This window comes from Seriola aureovittata, chromosome 3 (genome assembly GCF_021018895.1).
Source record: "Seriola aureovittata isolate HTS-2021-v1 ecotype China chromosome 3, ASM2101889v1, whole genome shotgun sequence".
NCBI lineage: Eukaryota > Metazoa > Chordata > Actinopteri > Carangiformes > Carangidae > Seriola > Seriola aureovittata.
In genome coordinates this window covers 12,462,485-12,484,442 of record NC_079366.1, presented here as the reverse complement: position 1 = coordinate 12,484,442, position 21,958 = coordinate 12,462,485, and the positions used below count along the sequence as shown (strand labels likewise).

The following is a 21,958-nucleotide window of genomic DNA, read 5'->3' as shown; positions in this document are numbered from 1 at the left end:
TCACACCACTCTCTTGTGACACACACAGGGTGCAGCAGCTGTGGGCGCCGATCTGCAATTCATAGCACACGACCGTGACCTTCACCTCAATGGCAGTAGTTAACCGGGTTTCAGCCCAGCTCCGTGGAGGCTGGGGGATTTTACTGGACTTTCTCTGCTGTTATGAGCATTTTTCAGTCCAGAAAGGTGTAACATCATTCTGACAAGCTAGCATTTGAATTCAGTGCCAAGGGAAATTTTAATGTGGAAATATCAGCCAAGTTATCTGGCATGTTTTTAGTGCTTCAGCTTCTGCTCCTGGGACAGCGGGTTTCCAGAAACGCGTTAGCTTTTGTACAGCAGCCTGTATCCACGTGCCTGTGCATACCAATTTAGAGTGATGATGTGGATGCTACGTCGGAGCAGCGCACTTATCTGAAAATAATCCACACCAATCAGAATCGAGCATTTTCACATTCATCAGATGTTTAGATGAATGTGAATATTGTTCATTTTTTGAATAGCAGTTGTTGATTCTGATGAAATACATATTTATCTAAGTTGAGGATTTAACATTTCTCCCTACTACACTTTTTATTGTTCTTTTTCTTCCTAATGCTGTTATGACCACCATTTTAGCCTCAGGAAAACATCCATCTATCTGTCCCTGGCATTGGATTTTTATGTATAAATGTGTACTGTGCATCATCTATGTGTGTATAGCCCTGTCTGCATGTGTGATGATATGATGAATAATAATAGTTTGGGTGATTAATAGTTCTGTCAGAGGTGAGGCATGTGTCCCGGGTGTGTGCCTCAGCTGGCCAGCACTTTGTCCCACATTAGCAGGAACTTGGAGCTGACAGGTATCAGGTTGAGTCACAGGTGGACACCTCAGCACAGTTTGTTTCACTTAAAGGTCAAGGGAGCAGCCATCAAAGTCAATATATAACAACTGAGATCTTTTTTTTTTTTTTATTTAATTCCTTTTAAAATGAGTGTTTCATCCAGGATTGTTTTTTTCATGATGTAGTCCTGGAATCGTAGAAACTCTGCACCCCAAATGACAGGCACACAGAGCGCCACAAAATGAATGTAGCAGAAACAATATTCAGTAGTTATTTGGCCTTTAAATGGACTTGTGCATGTTTAGATTGACATTGACAATCAGTATTCTGTTGGATTTATTTGATATTCGGTATTCACCAAAGATAATGTGCTGATACCTAGACCATATGTAGCCTAAATTCAATATAAAGACAAAGGTTTAACATGCTAACATTTGCAGGAAAATGTTTTTTTTCCACACAAAGAGGATGTTATGTCTCACTAAGGATGTAAAAATGATTATTACTCTGTCAGTTGCCTAGTGACCTGAAATTAATGCTCAGAAATCACATTCACGTTGTATATAAAGTAATGGATTACTTTAGTGTACTCATTAAACAATGAGCTAGTTTCCAATGTGCAAGTGTACAAACCAGTTGGAGGTGTGTAAAAAAAAAAAAAAAAAAAGCACAGTTGCCTTCCTGTGTTTACAGTAACCACAATAATAGTTTCTACATATAGACATATAGAGAGCACAATTGTTGACGACCTCAAATAACAGGTTGACTTCAACTAAACATGTGAAAAGGTCAAATCTTGCTCAGCAAATCTGCTTTGATGGTAAAACAAAGACAGGAAACACGTTAGAAAATTTCTCTCACAGTTAACCTGTCTTCCAGCCTCCAGTAGGTATTGTTATCAACCTCTCAGTTAAACCTCTTGTGCACTTCTCTTGTTTTTAAAAGGAAGCACAAACACAGACAACCAGTGTCTTCTTTTACTGGCAAATGCTTTTTCTCATACAGCCTGTAAATTCTACCTCAGCCCACTCTGTGTGCCCATGGGAAAAGGCGGCAGGGAAGGTGGGAGAAGCCACAGGCTTCTTGTGGAGGATAGGACAGAGATGTACTGCAGATGTTTCTGCAGATGTGCTATAGGACTGGACAGGCTGGGCAACATCAAGAACTTCTCTGTCTTTTTCTCTCTCACTCACTCATTCAGTATCTTTACCATCTTTTTCTGTCTTGTTCATTTGCCCTTTCTCTCTACTCTCTTTTGCCTTCATACACACACACACACACGTGCGCACTAATTACACTCCTGGTCTACCTATTGACTGTCAGGCCTACAGCTGAAGGATAATCTTATCTGGAGAGAGCAGCCCAGTGCACTGCACACTGCCGCCCAGTTGATTAAATGTGCACAGAACAGGGAAAGAAGATTGTGTGTGTGTGTGTGTGTGTGTGTGTGTGTGTGTGTGTGTGTGTGTGTGTGTGTGTGTGTGTGTGTGTGTGTGTGTGTGTGTGTGTGTGTGTGTGTGTGTGTGTGTGTGTGTGTGTGTGTGTGTGTGTGTGTGTGTGTGTGTGTGTGTGTGTGCGCGCGTCTTTGCTATCATAGGTAATGAAACTGCAAAGTGATGGGCCCAGAGCTGTGCCAGCAGTATGTGATTGTGTATGTATGCATTGAAGTGTGTGTGTTTGTGTAAATAGATGTAGGAAAAGGCTGAAGACTGTGGACCTGTGTAATCCTAGTTACATACAGAAGTGAGATTAAAATGTTTTCATATATGCATTTTTAGGATGTAGCCTAGATTGTTTCTGTCCTATGAAAACCACATATCTCCAAATTTGGTGAATTTTAATTTTAAAGGATTAAGTGTTACCTTAGGGGTTGAGAGACTTCTACATTTTAAGTGAAATAAACCATTAAAAAAACAAACCTTCAATTATCTGAAAAGTGCATTATCACAAAGCTGAAAAAACCTATTTTTGTTAAGAGAAGAAACTGAATCTTTCTTATTTAAGAAAAAAGTCGGGAGTTATTTACATGTCAGAAATACATACATGAAGAAGCAAACATACATAAAACCCATCATTTCAGCCTTTGTAAGAATTCATCATCTCGTCTCTTGCGTTGCCCCTTTCAACAGGAAGAAACCTCCAATAGAACCAGCTCCGGGTGGGCGGCCCTCTGCCACGACTGGTTGGGTTTTAGAGGAGAAAGAGGGGGTGGGTGAGGAGAGAAAATGTGGTTTGCAGCTGTGAAAATGACTTTCTCCATTTCCCCATTTCGGCTGGTCCAGACTAAAACACAACTGTGGAGTTGGAGTGAGCAGCATTTTCAAAAGTCTCCGCTTTAGGGGCTCAAAAACTCCACACGAATAGTCAGGGCGCTAGGTGTAACCATAGCAAAAGGGATGCATTTTAACACTAAACTGTATTAATATGAATGTAGCCTCTGTCCACCATACCCCTCCTACTCAAGCCACTACCGTCCTGCTCATGGGTCTATGATCTGTCCAAGCGTCAGTCCTGGCTCCATGATTTTTATGTGAGGCAGCTCAAACCCAGGTAGATAGAGAGCATATTCACTTAACACTCTGAGCTGGCAATATTACATCTTCAGGTTATGAAAAAAAAGAAAAAAAAAAAAAAGGAGGAGAGGTGCACATGCAGAGTTCTGGTGTTTTTAATAAGGGTCCAACACTCTTCCTGTGTGGGCTGCCATTAGGTGTGCTGTCTTCTAGAGAAAACTCTCCTCAGGTGGTGTTTTTAAAATAGCTATTAATAAAAGAAAAGCCAACCTTTCTGCATGTGTCACCACAGGTCCTCAGCGTGTGATAGCACTATGTACATACGTGCTTCCCAAACAGGCTCATAATACTCGGTAACCAAGGAAAGCACACCGAGCTCAATTATAGAAGCTGTGAGCCGAGAATTATTTTTATGCTTTCACTGTCATCTCTGGAGCTGTTTCACTTTTTCGGATGGAAATTGAGCAATTAAAATCACATGAGCTCTGGGGCGAGAGGTTCCACCACCACCAAAGTTGCTCATACAAGTTGTCAGTGTTTCAGTACCCGCCAAGCACAAAATGGTCTCTCTGTTGGGCTGCCATGGTGTTCCCTGAGGGCATTAATGTGGCCCTCTACAAGTGGAACACAGTGATTAGCAGAGCTATTAGTGCAGCTATTACTTGACATTGACTTTCAAATAGAGAGGTGTGTTGACCTGGCCACTGAGGAGCAGTGCTGTTTGACTGCAGGTTAATTATGTCCTCACTGATACTTTTGTCGTTCATAAGAGTCTTCGTCTGACGTCAAGGACTTCTGTAAACAGAGGGTCATTTATTCTGCTTCATCTGCCAAGGTTATGTTTAAAAGGTAAACATTATAGATTATTGGAATATTATGATTCGTAAAGCTAAACAGAAATAATTCATTTATTTGCTCATATATTTGGAAAAAAAAAAAAATAGTTTCCAGTTTTTAGGGCTTTCTCAGCCCATGATAGATCACTTGTGAATGAAAATTTCATTTTGCCCAATCAAATTAACCAATTAGTCGTGTTTGTAAAAGCAAAGTATGCTTCGAGATGGTAAATCACATGACTTAATTTCATAATGGCTTTCCCATTACTAGCTTTTCACAGTAAAAATGTGCATAAGGTTTAAACTTTTACTAAATGTCTCTATCAAGCTGGAGACTGTAGATTCTAGTGAAACAAAGCACTGAAAATCCTGTTAATATTTATTGATAATACTATTTATCCTTTTTTACTTTTCACAAATAAAATATCACATGTACAATGGTAAAGCTACAAAGACTAGTAAACACATATTTAGCTAGCATAAAAGAAAATGCTCTATACCCTTATTTTCTTAGTGCACCTTATTATAGCTCATCCTCAGCAACAGTAGACTTTCAATTAAAAGGTGAGTTGAAATGCTTCCATCACTGTTTGTCTGAGTGCGCCAGTGATGCCAGAGTATTTCAGGCGTCCATATCTTTTACGAGTGATGTTGCCGCCACAGAATAAAGAGGGAGATCATCTCTCAGTGAGCAGAAAATGATCCTGCTCTTTCCTCTATCCATTGTCGCCTGTCTTGGGTTATTGCTCTCATTCATTTGAGTTCCTGCTTTGTGCAAACGCAGTGACACACAGCGATGTGTGTCCTGCTGATCACAACTCTTCCTCTCTCTGTGTACTCTTTCTTTCCTTCCTCCTGTCTTCCTCCTGTTAGCCTCTCTTCTCAATCTGCTGATTTCCCCTTTCTCTCCCTTATCCCTTCTCTTTTTCCTTTTTTTCCCCGCTCTCTCTTCTCTTTTTTTTCCCTTCATCTTCTGACCTTCTCAACCACCCCACACACACAACAGTACTGTAGCTTTACTGACCATACAACGATGCCAACTCCTCTCTTCCTTCCCCCCCTTCGCCTTCCCTACTCCACTTTCTTGATGATGGTGCTGTAGCATTATTGACTGCACAGAAATGCTGAGGGAGTCCAGATAGACCACATATTGATCGATACAGCTTAACGCAGCTATGTTGTTTATTTATATTATGTTTCTCCAGTCCAGCGGTATGTCTGGCCGTCTGACAGCAAGTCTAGACCTCTTTAAGCCTTTAGAAATGGGAGCAGTAGTACACAGTTTTTTTTTTCTTTCTTGTTACTGAATGGAACTATTTGTGGTTTTATGAAGTAAAATAAAGACTTTATCGGTGGTTGGGCAAGGCCTGTGCCATTACATAAAAACACTTCAGGTGGGCAGAAATAAATGAGATGAAAATGAACTGGATTGAAAAATTGAAAAATGATTGAAGTGTGAATAATTTAAATTGTGTCTGATGCAACTGATTGAGCGTTTTGTTGTGTTTTCCAAAGAGTGAGCCTCAGACAAGTCGTGGAAGGTTTTGGAAGATGTGAATCTTCTACTATTTTTATGATTAAAATACATTCACATCCGTGATCTATCGCAAATAATTTTATTCATTTATTTTATTGGAAAGTATCTAGAGATATTGATACAAATTTGGGTGGTCAAACATTGAGAATTACACTAGAGGTTTTTCCAACCATGGCATTTTTGCTGGCATATTTCACTGTATGTGGTGTTTTTGAAATCTGGAGCATTTCTTTTCTCAGTGAATCTTGGCAGCTGAGAACAACAGGCCTCGTGCAAGAACCACTCGTCCGGACAGATTTGTTCTTAAGTGGCATGTAGGAGTGATTTTAAGAAGAACTTTTTTGCATTTATCAGTTTTCTCTGAGATACAAACAAAAACGCACAGGTCGTCCAGGCCTGTAAGGAGTCATGATTGTCTAAGATTGTCCACCTTTCTCCGCACTGGAAAAATCTTGTTTGTCAACCAAAATAAATAATAACAAATAATAGATAAATAAAATAAACCTAATGCAAGATTAATATTCTGTTCACCAAATCTTAACCAAAGTTTTTCTAGATTTCATAATTATCTATTTTGACATGGCAACTTATGCAGTTCAGTAGTTTTTGAAATTCTCTCACTTTCAACAGCTGCCTCAGGGTGTTCATGCGTCACTGTGCAGGATCAACACCTGACAGTGTTCTGTCACCTGCTGCATAATATTCTATTGTTCATCTTCATAACTGTCACGTCCCCTTGACCGCCTCCCATCTAAGTCATGGATCACTTTGCTTTGTAAAGACGTTGTTTAGTATCTAACTTCGCGTTAAACCAATCGCTCTTTATTTCTGTCACAGTACGGTGCCACTCTGATGACCCAGCGGAGGCTGTATTCATATTTTGTAATCATTTCAGGTCCCCTAGTACAACTACTGACACTGCTAAATGTGTTATGTTTTCGTCTGCTGATTTCCGACAGTGAGGGTTGAACCTCTGTGCAATGAAATTCTTATTTTCTCTCCTGGGTGACATTATTGTAAATGAAACTTGACAACAGACAGAGCAAAAAAAGGTAGGGCACTGCCGATTATGCTAATGATGCCAACAGGTGACATTCATCAGGTTGAAAGGATGAAATTTAGGTTTGTGCAGTTTAGAGAGTTTGGTGTGTAAAGGCCTCAAGGGAAATGGTAAGAGAAGTTTGGGATAAGAATTTGAAAATATTCTTGCATGAGTAATATCATCTGAGTCGTCAGGTGTGGGAAGAGAAGATATTTCAACCACTTTAAGCAAAAAGCTTTCATGAGTGTAAATGGTGACATCTGATAAACAGCAGACTGTGGAATGTATTTATCATGCAGAAAGAAGCCAGGAAAACCACAGACAGGTTTTCTTTGTGAATAGTTAACTGGTGAAAATGAGTAAAAATCTTGAACCCAGCAGGATAACAAGCTGCCAAATCAGCTAACAGTGAGTCCTCTGTTTCAAAGATGAAGCAAAACAGTCATTTACACAATGGTTCCATTTGAAGAAAATGTAATGTTTGTGATCACCCACCAGTGGCTAACACACAAGTCCAAAAAGTACGCAGAGGACAGTTAGGTAGTAAATTGTGATTTCAGGTCTGTCAGAATGCAGTTTGTGGATTTGGGTTTCAACAACTTGGACCAGAACCCTGTAACAAGCAGTGATGATGACAAAACACTCTAGTTTATTGGCATTGATTAATGAGCAACAACAAACCAGGGGGCCTTGTGATTAGACAAATCGAATAAAGATGAGGCCAAGTACTGCCCTCTTTGTGCCGGCTGCATCATGTAACAAAATGATCGATCACACTGTGAAGATCCCAGACGAGAGACGGAGTGAGTCTTACTTCAGCGCTGAAGTGGTTGCCTGTTTTTGCTACATGTGGGGGAAAATAACAGAGCTATTCCAACAGGCAGCACAAGCTTTTATTTGTTGTTGTATAAACCCTCCCTAATATTGAGTGGTCCGTTTTGGGTTTGTTTGCGGTCGAGCACATTCATCACGGTGTCCTCGAACATTTCAAATAATCGCACAAGCCCTCGTGCATCGCGTACGCACACCCTTGAATTTTTAGAAGTTGATTACCGCGATAGCTCATCGATGACGAGGTGAATGGAAAAGGACGTCTCTTGTCTAAACGGGTGTTTTTATTAGGCTGATGTCACACTTTACTGCCCACATGTCCCAAGCATTTATTTCTGTGCCTCTGTACCTCTCTCTCAATTTCTGCTACTATGTCCTCACTTACAAAGAAAAGATCCCCTTCTGATCTCTTGTCCTCTCTTTAATTCCCCTCTCAGCTTGTCCTCTGCCTCAGTGTGTTTCAGTCTGCACCGCTCACCTCTCTCATTTAGTATGTGGCATGTAGAAGAAGGATGGAGAGCATCTGCATTATTTACAGTAGCTCTTAACCTGGTTGGCTCGCCCCCACCACAGCCCAGAGCTATTTTTAGAAACGCTACCTTTGCTTTCGAGGCATCAATGAAAAGGTGAACTTTTATTAATGGAGCAGACGTGTCTGTGGTTTGGGATAGAAGAGACTGAATTGATGGAAGGACAGCAGTTATGGTGTTTGTGTTTTTGCTCTTACCATATAATCAGTTAGAGATAAGAGAGGTGATGTAATAACTCCTACTTTTTCAGCTTTGACTATATGCTGCATTAATAAATTAAAACACAAATGGGCACAGGGCTTTTTCCATTTGAAACACCGAATTATATAATCTTCTCTAATACAGCGCTATCCTTGTTTGGAGTCCTACATATTTCAAAGCATGTTCATTTTCAGCGCTGATCTTATTGACATTCTCTGTAATTAATTTATTGTGACTCACTCTGAAATGTCTCAGAAGTTAACATGTTGCTGGCAGACTGTCTTAAAGTACTAGGTCGCCCAAGTCTGATTACTGGAACACGACCAGACCTCATCTATATTAAATAAAAGTACTAATGCTGTTTACATACATACATACATACATACATATAGTTTAACTGAGTAACTATACCCCAGCTGGAAAACACATGAAGATTGGTCTTTAATTTCTTTCTAACTGCTGTACCAGCTGAGCTCTCCAGCTCCTCGCACTGTGTAGGGATCATTTCAGTTGTGTGAGAGCTGAAAATGTCCCTTTGCCTGATGCATTTTATAATCTTGCATGCTCATGAAAACTCTCCGCGACACTGTTTTGTTGGCTTTGCTCGACTGCCGCTCAATTTGCTTGAGGTAATTTTAACTAAGTGACTGTTAAAGTATCTTTAATTAATAATTTTGAATTAACAATGGATGACATGACCACTTGTGTCAAAAAGGGTTCCTTGTGGTGATGAATGAACCCTCAGAGAATTATCACCTGACTCTGCAGTTCCCCTGTAAAGTTTTATAGGGTCTTTCAGGTCTTTTCTTTGGTTAAAGTGTTTTCAGTAACAAAAGTTGCACAAAGACCGTCTCTACACTTTTTTTTTTTGCCAGACACCAACCGGCTAACTGACAAAGTTAACAACTAGGTGCATGAACATAGCGGAGCATTTAGCACCTAAGAACCAGATATTACCCACAGAAGTTTAGAGACAAGACAGCTCCCAAAAGTGAAGCCAAAACATCTTCATTGCCCCCTGGTGGCTGGCTGGAGTAAAGGTCATAAACACAGCTCCTTCCAAGTATGTGTCAAATTTTCCTGAGGATGCTTTCTGTCATTTTAGGTAGTTCATGCTGGATGTATCTTCAAGTGTTCATTTTTCTGATAAGTTTGGTTTTGGTTAGTTATTTGATGCTAGAAACAGGGGGCGTGACATCACGATTGACAGCTGTGCGGGTGTATGGGTGGGACCTATCGCGGTGTCATGGCTCTACCCTCCGATCACTACTGCGCACATTATCAGGGCAAGATGGCGGCGCCCTAATCCAGGCTATTTTGGCTTATTTTTTTACAGGAAGTGGAGATGCGTCGTCCATCTTTATATACAGTCATGGGTGTTAAGTATGGAACTAAAGCTCGTGGGTGATTAGCCTAGCTTAGCATAAAGACTAGAGGCAAGGGGAAACAGCTTGCCTGATTCAATCCAAAGTTAAAAAACATTCTTATATGACACATCTACGTCTCATTATTTAACACACTATTTAAAAATGTAAAATGACAAATTGTAATTTCAGGGGCAGGTCCTATATGTGCTGTAACCATTTCTTCAGGAACAGCAGTCCATACAGTACATCTTGCAGTAACTGGGGTTACCTGTTGTTCGCCTACAAACAAGCCTAGAATATTGGACTGTGCCTTTTAATGAATGATGATAGAGGTTTGTTGAGGTCAGATAAATCTACAGGATGTGGATTATTGTTAGCTGATGATCTTTATTCATTGTTTTGTCTACAAAATGCCAGAAAGTGGTGAAAGATGCCAACCACAATTTCCTGGAGCCCAAGGTTACAGTTATCATCAAAGTGCTTCTTGGTTTCATTATCCATCAACCCCCCCACCCCACCCCCCCCCCACGCGGCCCCCACCCCTCCAACCAATGAAAAGCAGTAAATCATCCTCACATTTTAGAAGCTAGAGCATCAATTGTCTGAAATTCTTTCCTGAAAAATTAAAAAAGCTGTTATATGCTTGTCAAAATAGTTGCACACATTTCCCTTTGTTGACTAACTAATTAATTGTTTTGGCATCTGGTCAAAAGCCAAAGCAAACATTTCTCTTTGCGCCTTTGTTGCTGTCACTGTGTCGCTCAGTCAGTTTGTAGCAGTAGACACCTGTGACAGATGCTGCACAGTGGAGAAAATGTCAAACAAAAAAAGAAAACAAAAGGACAACATTTTTATACAACACATCCTCACTAAGGCAGAGGTCAGCCAAACACAATGTCTTAATAACTGCTCGTCTCTGATCATAACCTGCTGCTGTGTCTGGCTCTCTAGACTTTTTAAGACTTAGTTTGTATGTGTGTTTTCTTATTGCGTATGTCCTTTTCTGACACTGCAATGTTATATGTATACCACTGTCTAGAGAGTGGGGGTCCTTGGAGTGAACCGATACAGAGGGTGTGAGTCATTGCGTTGCCGCCCTTTCAAAGTTTCACAGTGAAACTACAGCACCACAGAGAACACAGAGCCAAGATGCTGCAACTGAAGTTTGTGGGGAAACACAGTTTAATGGGTTACCGGCGGTATTCCGTGCAACGTTAATGGCTTATTGATTTTAATATACAAGAGCATCGCGCGGATGAGTGGTTACTACGTTGTGAGAGAGTAGATGTGCATAATTGTGTGTTTGTGTGCACATCTGTGTGACCACTTAGGTTTGCATTTGTAAGTGTTTGAATTCATGCAGGGGCGGCGCGGTGCTGCAGTGGTTAGCACCGTCGCCTCGCAGCAAGAAAATTCTGGGGATGTGGACGTGGAGTTTGCATGTTCTCCGCCCAGTTTAGGTTCATCGGCGACTCTAGATTGCCCATAGGTGTAACTGTGAGCGTGAATGTTTGTCTCTATATTTCGGCTCTGTAAAATGTACTACCAGGTGGTCACTGTACCAAAACAGTCCTGGAAAAATATTTCCTCTGTGCCCATGAGTAACTGCTGTTTTAAATTCCAACAAAACTGCAATCTTCTGCAGAGTCTCCTTTTCATTAAAATGACCAGACATCAACCACAAGAGGAAATAAGAATAAGAAACTCATAAAGTGAGTGAAATGCAAAAGGGAGGGTTTTTTTTTTTTCTCCTGCCCAATACTTAATCAGCATTAATCAAAAGCTGTTCTAGTTCACCACCCTTTTCCTACAGTATGCTAAAGCCTCTTTACTCTGGTGGGAGTGTCTATTTTTCAGATGATTATTCTCTTGTCTCTGGGGCAGAATCGGCCACTGAAAGCCGTTGCTGAGCATAACAATGACCATCACCACACCTCCACAAAACACAAAGACTTAATTGATGCAGGGATTTTACCTGTGTGGTAAATCTTCAGGGTAGATGATTGTAAATGTTACGTTTTTTCACCAGACTAGTAGTTAAATGTCACAAATGTATAAACATATATATTAATATACAGTATATTGTATTACATAAAACCTTTCTATCTTCACATATAGTAGGGTCAGCTCACTTGACCCATCAAGTATGAGATAATTATGGGATAGTTATTAGAACAAGTACTGCTTTGTTAATGTAGCTGGGCATTACCCTTTTATTATTCATCTAAATTCAACTGTTTTTACCAACTTCTGGTTTCTCTATTTTAGACCTTTATTCTGTTGAATTTAATCAAGCGTCAAACATTGTCATGCAAAGTGTTAAAAACTGGCTTTCTAGAAGCTGCAGATGCCCCAACTTTGCCAATCCCCTATTATAGGATCTGTTGTATAGCTGCTTGCATCCTTCCACTTGGCCTGGTCTAAGGACACATGGACCTGTTTCATAATTGTTTCATTTATTTTAGCACATACCTTTAAAGTAGTTGTTCCATGAGAGATTTGCAACAGCAGCTAAGGTGCTGACACCGTTTTCAGCCTCCCTGCAGGGGGCTGTTTTGGGCAAGCACCTCGCATTTTCCCCTGACGGCATTTCACAGCTCAGCCCACAGCCGTGACAGGTAAAGGTCAGGGAGAGAGGAAGGGTGGAACCCAGAGGAATGCAGTTGATTTTGCTCCCTTTTTCATTATTAGTGCTCTACTCTCACTTCTGGGATTTCTTTTTGTAACTGAAGCTCATGTGTGGCAGAGAAGAGCACAGATAGAAGAGAAAGTATCTGGTGACTGAGCAGGAAACAGAGTGAAGCTTCACTTGTTCACAGCCTTAAAAGATAAAAAGATTATAAGCATCATCGCTCATCATCAAACCATCTTTTTCCTGCCGTTTACGCCTCATTTTTCTCCTCTTCTTACTCTCTTCCTTCCAATCTGTTGTCAAAAATTTCCAGTTGTGTCTCTCTTCTCTCTGTCTTTGATTTAATTCCAGCTCCTCCTTCTCATTAAAACTCCTCAACTTGCCCTCCTTTGATGCTCCTCAGTCTCTAGCTCTCTCTCAGCTCCTTTTCTCTCTCTTTGAAATCATTCATTCATTTCCATATCTTCTCCTTTCTGGGTCTTTTGTCACAAACAGAAGCTTTGGATTTAGAATATGAAGATTAAAGATCAAAAGAAGACAGAGAGGCTGCCTTAAAAATAGTCAATCCACACTTTATTGCCAGAATAAAGTGAACATGCTCCAGGGCATCTAAAACTGAAAGAAGACCTGTTATTGCATGGTGGAGTGTTTAATGGACTGAGCGTGGTCCAATATGTACAAATGCCAGAGTCATGTTCATTAAAACAAAAGAGGCTTCGCCGAAAACAAACTGTGAGTCTGCCCTTTAGTCGAAGATGCATTAGTGCAGCAGAATTAGCCATGACTTGACTTTATTTTCTGGCCTTTTCCTCAACTAAGTAAATAATGCAGTAAATAAAGAATGAGGGCCAAACAGTCAGGCAATTCATGGTCAGACTCACCCAAAACATATGCTTTTCACCTTGTCGTCGAGTGAAGTTTCCCCCGCTTTCTGACAGCTACAGGGCAGCAGACAAATCACACTTGAACTATAGTTGTCTATAATTTAACTTTGTACTGAACCCTGAAGTTATATTTAGGATTATCTATCTGACTGCGCCATTTATATTCTGAAATAAGTGAAGGTGTCTCATAGATTTTTACTGAACCTGAGGTACTGCTTCAGAGTATTTGTCATAATTAGTTTTAAAAAAGGAAATATGCTTGACAGTGTAATTATATTCTGCTTTTACTGATGACAGAAGAACATCCTGAAAACGAAACAGATACAAAAGTGTGAATAAAGTCACACTGGTGAACTGGTGTGTGAAGGTTGTAGATAGTAGTGGCACCACTCGGTGTTTGTTACCCGGCCTCCGGCTCCTGACACTGTTTTGCATGATAACAAAGTGGTAATTGGTCTGATGAAAAATGAGAAGATGCAGTAGGAATGTGTTTTATGATAATTATACAGGGTGTTTTTTTTTTTTTAGCTGATGACTTATATACTTTCTACAATTTGCGTACAAACTGTTCCAACTTTGGTAGAAAGATTGTGCATTCATTTAGGGCCACGTCACAAACACTGAGGTTCAGACTTTGACCTTGGAAACAGCAGCTTAGAAAGTAATCTCAATATCTAGGGTCCATTTAGTAGTTTTCAGGAGCTTTCAGTCACATCACATGATCTGCTGATGATGAATTCCTGTAAGCGCTCAGGACTTGACACTTTACTTATGGCCATTTTTATCATATCAGCACATCTAATTGTCTTTGACTACAGTTTGTCCACTGGCTGGCACACTATGTGCTACTGTTTCAAGGTTTCTAAGTTTCCCATGCGGTTGTGTGTGAACATTTCCTCTCTCTGTGTTTTATCTTCCAGTACCGGATTGGGCAGCTGTACATGATCAGTAAACACAGCCATGAGCAGAGTGATCGAGGGGAAGGGGTGGAGGTCGTCCAGAATGAACCCTATGAAGACCCGGCCCACGGCCAAGGACAGTTCACAGAGAAACGAGTCTACCTCAACAGGTTGGTGGAACATGTTTCTAAATAGATTATTGTTGTGGGGGTGGGGGGGGGTTCACTCTATTGGCAGTTGATTTAATACATGAAAGTGATTATATTTGATGTTTGTCTTGGGCTGAATCCTCTGGCCCACAGGACAGTGTGTTTGTTAGTAAAAATAACAGAGGAAGGACGGAGGGGGTGGAGGGTAAGACAGTAGCCACCATGGTTGAACAGTTAAAGAAAAGAGCATGACCCACAGAAACTTAAACTTTGTTAACAGTAAATTCAAGATAAAAGGCATCACAAAACCACCCACACTGGTTGATTGACAGGGTATCTCTGGGTAGTGCTGAAGCAAAACACTACAGCAGTTGGCTTAGTGACAATTACTACTTTACATGTGGTGTTGGAAAACCTGGAGTACAAAGAATATTGGATATGAGCCTATCAAGTAGTTAAGATTACATTCAGTCATTTGATAAGACTGTTAAGATTTGTTCACACACAGATACACACATGCTGCCCACAACAAGTTGTTACTAGCAGGTTTTCTTTGAGCTACTTGTTCATCACAGTTATATATCACCCCATACCAATGCATCTCACTGCATCCTGTGAACACCTTTGTGCACGAGTATGTGTAAGTGCGTATGCAGATGCATGTGTGACACTTCCATGCACAGTCCCCTTAGACCCTCATGAGTCAGAGAGAGATGACAGAGAATAGGAAGGAAAGTGTGTGAAAAAAAGAGAGAGCAAAAAGAGAGTGACAGTGGGAGGAAAAGAAAGGGGGAAAAAAGACAGAGAGAAAAGAGAGGAGGGACAGAGATGCTGTGAGCTCAAATACCTGTGTCAGCGTTCACCAGGCCGGGGAACTGATTATGTTGAGTCAGCACAGCTGACAGCTCTGCTCTGCAGAGGAGAGGAAGAAAGAAGGCAGAGGGAGCAAACAGAGATAAGTTGGGTTTCCATTCAGGTATTTTCATTCACTTTGCTTTGTTTTGAATGAGGAAAGCAGAAACTAAAATAGAGCATTTTATTAACAAGTTTCTCAAATTCATGAAAAACTGTTTTTACACTTGCTCAAAGCTTTGTTTGGACAGCATTGAAATCATGGTTTGAATAGCAAGGGAAGACAAGTTATTATATAATGGAGAAGGTTTGGGATGTCTCTGCACATCAATTCAAAAGTAGCTTTAGACGTTTCAAAATATAAACGGTCCTTCCATGACCTCCTAGACTGCACCCACCATACTGAACAGTCAAAGTGTCAAAATGTAGCCAACATGTATGGAAATATCTTTAGTGGTTCCGGTCCAGTTCATTTCTTTCACAACTCTTTTTTTTAATTTTTTTTTATTTTTTTTACAAGATTTCAACAGTTTACTTAAACTGTCATTACATGGAGGGCCTTTTAACAGAGCAAGTGAGAAAGGAGGAAAACAGGAAAGGACAGAAATGAAGCAATCCAAACCACTGAAATGCTCAGCTTTTATATCCATCCATATCCATTACATCTGCTGCTTAGATGGAAAAAAAAACAAAGCACTGACCTTTCCAGAGTAGCCGACATTTTATTAAGATAAAATGTTTATTTGTCAGGACGAACACTAAATGATGCATAAACACTGCTCGCATTGAATATTGTGGTTCTCTCTGAAGTTGTGCCATGAAAAGGTGATTTATTATAGATTTGTCCGCTCTTGCTGTGTGATGGACCGGCCACCTGTGCAGGGTGTACCCCGCCTCTCGGCCAATGTCAGCTGGGATTGGCTCCAGCCCCTCCCCCGCGCAACCCTCAAAATAATGAACAGTATAGCTGATGTATGGATGGATGGATGGATGGTCTTCTTCCTCCATTGACATTAATGCTGATAAACGCATAACGAGACAGTGCCATACAGGATTTGTATATCCATCCGTGCTGTAAATGAAACGTACTCCTTTCTGAATGAAAAAGTGAAAAATAAGCAGAAAAAAAGCAAACAGCCGCAGTGTAGGATCAGAACATAACAAGTGATTTCTTGCTGATGAAGTTCACCACTGTAAGTTTAACATTTTCAGGGTTACATTAAGTAATGTAAAACCAAGTTAGATTATGTTGTATATTGGTTAATAAAATGGATTTTGCCATCCTGCCTTATTCAAATTGCCCTCCACCATTGGCTCTGCAACAACTAAACATTTAGCTCTGGTTCACCAGCAGGGAAATCAATCTGGACTCGTTCTGTCACGCTTCAGCCACCACATTAATCCTCACAATCTGCCTCGCATTGTACTTCACTATTTGGTATGATCTCTTCCGACCTGAACATCGATTCCACGCTTGTTCCGTCAATAACCTTCATTAAGATCAGAGAGAGGATGGTTGATTCTATGATTGAATAAAGTTTTGCCTTTCCTTGGATGTGTTCAACTAAACTAGTGTTTTTCTTTCTTCTAAATACAAACAGCGGCTTTGGCGTGAAAACTCTGAACAGCCACCCACAGCGCTTGCACGCTTGGCAATGTGGGCCCCCGTCGCAGCAGCTATTGGCAAAGATCTCTAAAAGAACAAGGAGGGAATGGGAGAAATCAACAGATGGAGGTGTAGGAGGAGTGTCAGTCTCTTTTGTTGGGAGACTGAAAAAGAAAGAGAGAGAGAGAATGAGGGAGACTGCCAATATTCTCACAATGTGACCGTCGCAGGCTGTTTTTATTCACAGCCGTCACGATGCAGTGGGCGCCATTTTTGTCCTCCGTAAGAAACTGTCAATCCATGTCAATCAAAGGAAGTGGAGCTGAAAACAGGCTACATGAAAGCCCGTGCACTTCAGTGTTTGACATGTCTCATAAATAAATTCCCAATGCAGCCTCAATTACATTCTAACAGAGTTCAGAGTTCAAGATTGGAGAATGTCAAGCGTGCACACTCACACACAAAGTCCCCTGGGTGCACATATTGGCAGTATGCTGTACCTCTATGAACAGTGAACATATGGCAGATAATACAGGGAGATTTAGAGTGCCACAATGGGCTCAGTTTTACAAGCTGTGAAATCACAGTGTGTCATTTTTACACGTTTTTTGTACAGATTAAGCAAACAAGATATAAAAAGTTATTCAGCTTTAGATGTGCTGGTTGGTGGATTTTATTTCCTTTGGACAGAGTCAGGCTAGCTGTTTCCCCCTGTTTCCAGTCTTTGTGCTAAGCTAAGCTAACCACCTGCTGGGTGTAGTTTCACACTGAAGCTACACGGGTGGTATCAGTCTTCTGATCTAACTGTTGGCAAAAAGAAAAAATAATACAGACAAAATAAAAAATGTTTTCATTACTGGTTGGTCTGGTTATTTACGTGCTAGATTGATTTATTGTTCACAGTTATTGAAATGTTGAAAAGAAATGTCAGTTATGAGTCCAGACTATCAAATTAATACAAAGTACAGCTAATGGGGAAGGGAATGTGAAAGAGCAGCACTTCCCTCATTACAGCCACTGAAGTGCTCTTGAGCAAAAGCCTTAAACCTGCAACTGCAGCTCAGTGGTTGTACTGGGCAGCTTCCAGGTGGGAATATGTAATTGTGTGAATGTGAAGAAGGTGTTCCTGAAAAGAGAGGATTTTATATTGTCCTTTAGTTTCTCCACTCGGAGCATATTTTCCTTTCACGAGTGGAACAAGTTTTTGATGATCGCTGTGATAACGGAAGAAGTTTCACCCCCCATCCCAGCTTTGCTCCTAAATACTCACAGTCTCTCTCCTCATCTGTTTTTGTCTTTCTCAATGTGCCTCTGCAGTAAATTACCCAGCTGGGCTCGAGCAGTGGTTCCCAAAATCTTCTACGTGACAGAGAAAGCGTGGAACTACTACCCTTACACCATAACAGGTGAGCTTACCGTAAAGCTAATCAGCCCGATGCAGTTTGAAGATCTCTCGGACCAAATATTGGCCAGAGCCACACATACACACTCACCATTCACATCATATCAAATCCACTTAGCTGCTGTAAGAGAAAGAGCCCAACTGTAACACAGGAACACTTGCCTGGTGTAGAAATGGAGCATGCAATATCTCAGACTTGAATAGCTTAGCACTGCAGTCACATGAAGTGCAATGCTTTTTTCTAAAGGTCAGCTTTCAGTTAGTTTTTGGTTGGCCAAAAGTTGTTTTGTCAGTGAAAATACTGTTAACTCAGCACTCACCACTTGGTGCACTTGATGTTTTACTGGATGTTTTAGGGAGTTAGACCAGTGTGAGAACAATAGTAGGAGTTCTGTAGAAGCACAGGAAAGAGTTCTTTCTAGCACATGATCCAAGATTACTAGTCTCCACTGCATTTTTAACATGTTTAAAAAAAAAAAAAAAAAAAAAGACACACCTCCAGGAAAAAGCTTTTCCACCAAAGTCCCTGTGAAACCTCAGACATGTGTTGTATAATTCAGGAAGCTCTGATGCTCAGATTTCAGCTTCTACATATGTAATTTCTGAAGGACGTGGAGGTTTTACCACGGCAAGGCTTACAGTGAGTATGGACACAGGGATCCCAGGCAGGACGCAGCAACACTGGAAATGAGAGGTTTTATATCTTTGTAAGCAAAATGTAAATGAAAGGCGAAAGGTCAGGGACCTCTGGAGATAAATGAGGATAAAACATGGATCAATACAGTCTAACTTAAACTCTAAAGTTGTAGACAGCAGCTCTAGACTGAAAAACAAAACAAAAAAAATTAGACACTTAAGATTCACAAAGGCTCTTAATAGTAACAATGTTTAAAGATGTCTGATGATGACAAAGTGATCACACCTTGAGTCACACCATTGCAGCTTTCTGCCTATCACCGTCAGTGTTTGCCAGGACGACACCATGTGAGAAAAGCGTGAACGTGTTATTGACATGGAAACATGATAAAGCCGACATGTATTTACATCTGTGCACTTTTGCCATGAAGCAAATGCTTCTTATCCACACTGACTTACAGCGAGTGCAGCAGGGGAATAAGCTTCACTTTGTAAATCACCAACGTTACAGACAGCAGTAGTCAGGAGTTCAAGGATCAGAGCTGCAGTGGCCAGAACATATTTCTGTGATGCTTTAATGATCCTGATCTAAGGGAGACGTTTTACAAGCCGGGGAAAACAGATAAAAGGGAATTTCTTTTTGATGAGAGCAAATCAGGGAAAGTAGAGGAGAAAGTCACAGAGGAGGGGATGATGTGGGGTGTTGGAGATGTGAGAGTCATCACTTTATGCAAACGAGTCACATTTTTTTTTTATACATAGCGGCCCTCTCATTTCGTTTTATATACAGTGGAAGATTTGAGCCAGCTGTATAACTAACTGTGTCTCTGTTGTTTTCTCTCTCTGCTCCGACCTGATGTCTGTGTCACCCCGCTCCTCGGCCTGTAGAATATACTGTAAGTATCCTCTATGCATGTTTCACTGTTTGGCATTTATGTGAGAATTCATTTTGGGTGTACAAAGTTGGATGTTTGTCACTGGGAGCGAACACTTGCATATTACACATAACCATTGCTAAAATAAAAAAAACACGCAGCTCGAAGAACCAAATTTGCCATCGTAAATACTTGTTGAATGGATTTGAGTGTGAAGTACTTGTAGTTCACTTTGCTTAGAAGCTAAAATGTCTGTTTTCTTTCCTTTTCCCTTTTCTTTCACAAAGGGATTAGGTTTTGTTAATTACAAAAGCTATAAGTCAGTCTACCTTTCGAACACAAACACACAAACAAACTGCTGGGTGTTGTCTCTGCTAATAAGCAAAACGTTAAAACACATGAAGCTTTTGCAGAACAAGCAGGCACATTTTTAAGACATGCACGAGAAAGATCGGACTTAGCAATAAGGCTTCTGTTGTGCAGAGTGAGAAATGTCGACGGCATGAGTCATGTCGCTTCAGGGTGTGGGGATAAGACAGGAAAGAGGACAATGTTGTGACAACAACAAAATGCTTGATATTGTGTCTGTTTATGTGTGGGAGCGTTTTGTGTTCATGTATGACTCAATGTGAATACACCAATCCAAAGATTAGTTTGTTTTGCTTTTTTTTGTTTTTTTTTTTTTGCCAAAAGACTCAAATATAAATTGTCTCGGCTTTTGTGACTTTTTGACAAGGAGATAGACATAATGAAATCATTGAAATAACCGTCACAGCCTGGGTTTTTGCTTTACATCATACAGAGAAGACGAACATAGAAAGAGAGAGACAGTCAGTGTCAGTGTTAATAAAAGTCTACTTTTACACGCCACCATTCAAAGACGTTACAAGGAAGCGTATTAACTAAGTGGCCCCTTTTTGACAGCTCACATAAATCTCTTTTTTTTTTTTCTTTACAAGTGGTTTTACAAATTTCCTTTATCCACAGTGCTCATTCCTGCCCAAGTTCTCCATCCACATAGAGACAAAATATGAGGACAACAAAGGATGCAATGACAACGTGAGTACACTGTGTGTGTGTGTGTGTTTGTGTGTTTGTGTGTTTGTGTGTGTGTGTGTGTGTGTGTGTGTGTGTGTGTGTGTGCACGCGCGTGGATTTTGGGGGCTGCTACTGATATTTGATAACAATATACCAGCTGATATGATTTTTTCATGCTAAGACATAATATTATTTTTGACTTGTGACTAAGATATGTGATGAGCAGGACATTTTACAGTTGAAAAATCAACTTGTCACTGTACCTCAAACTTATCTTTGCTGTTTCAGTACCGCAGCTTCTTATTCCTTATAATTTTACATGTACACTGATACTGATATTACGCTTGTATCAGCCCATAAGCCCAGTCAATGAATCAGTCAGGCTCTGACAAACCACACAGATCTCTCATCTTAATGTAACACTGCTGCCTGTCTCCTGTCCCTCTCGTACAGAAATATAAATAAAAAATACAATATAACACAGCAGACATATGGTAGAAAATGAGACCTCTGTTAAAGACTACATCATTCAGGCAGATTTGGCAATTCGCAGACCCTCCCGTGCAATCCCGTCATGTCACGATGCCAACTATACATGAGCCTTGAGAGTCGGCCAAAAACTGCTCCACTTGTTGGACAGCTAATTTCATTTGGGCTGCTGGCCTACTCTCTGTCGTTCTCTCTATATTTTACTCCACTCTCCAGCTTGTATTAGTCATCAAAGGCTGCCACTGAAGAAGCGTAGAAGAAGAAGAAGAATTGTAGGGTGGTGTGCAACAGACAAATTGATTGAAATATGCCATGGTGGGCGGCCAGTAGGTTGATTTTACCTTTCATATTTTGCTTCAAATTATCAGAGAGTTGCTGGTTGTATTTAGGAGACATTGCTCCCAAACTTGCCTTAATTTTCTTGACATATCTCAGAGTAGTTTACTTCTACTCATAAAGTGCAGAGAAAGACAGACAGACGGACAGACGTTCATTTTAGTGATATTTTAGATTGATGCATGTTTGGTTCGACAAGACAGGGCGACACATCAAAGGAATTTTTATTAAATTTAAAGCTCAGAAATTGCCTTGAGCAAATGCACTTGATGGGTGATAACTGAAAGAAATCACAGTCGTATTGCATAAATACTGCATTTGTTTGTGTGTGTCTGTGTGTGTGTGTGTGTGTGTGTGTGTGTTTGTGTGTGTGTGGGGTTCCATTTAGTTGCCAGACAGTTTGAGATGCCTGTAGATACAAGCATACGTCTGTCCACTCAGGGTGTCGTTTCAATGTGTGTGAGCATAAAAGAAAG

At 40.5% G+C, this 21,958-nt stretch overlaps 1 protein-coding gene across 1 annotated transcript in view; it reads left to right on the top strand.

Moving 5' to 3' along the window:
• LOC130166185 (cytoplasmic phosphatidylinositol transfer protein 1-like) overlaps positions 1 to 21,958 on the top strand; it is a 74,033-nt gene that overhangs the window by 41,280 nt on the left and 10,795 nt on the right. The window contains exons 2-5 of the mRNA XM_056371591.1: positions 14,121 to 14,269; positions 18,024 to 18,112; positions 19,633 to 19,640; positions 20,607 to 20,678. Coding sequence (XP_056227566.1) covers positions 14,121 to 14,269; positions 18,024 to 18,112; positions 19,633 to 19,640; positions 20,607 to 20,678 — 318 coding nt within the window. The remainder of the gene's footprint in view (positions 1 to 14,120; positions 14,270 to 18,023; positions 18,113 to 19,632; positions 19,641 to 20,606; positions 20,679 to 21,958) is intronic.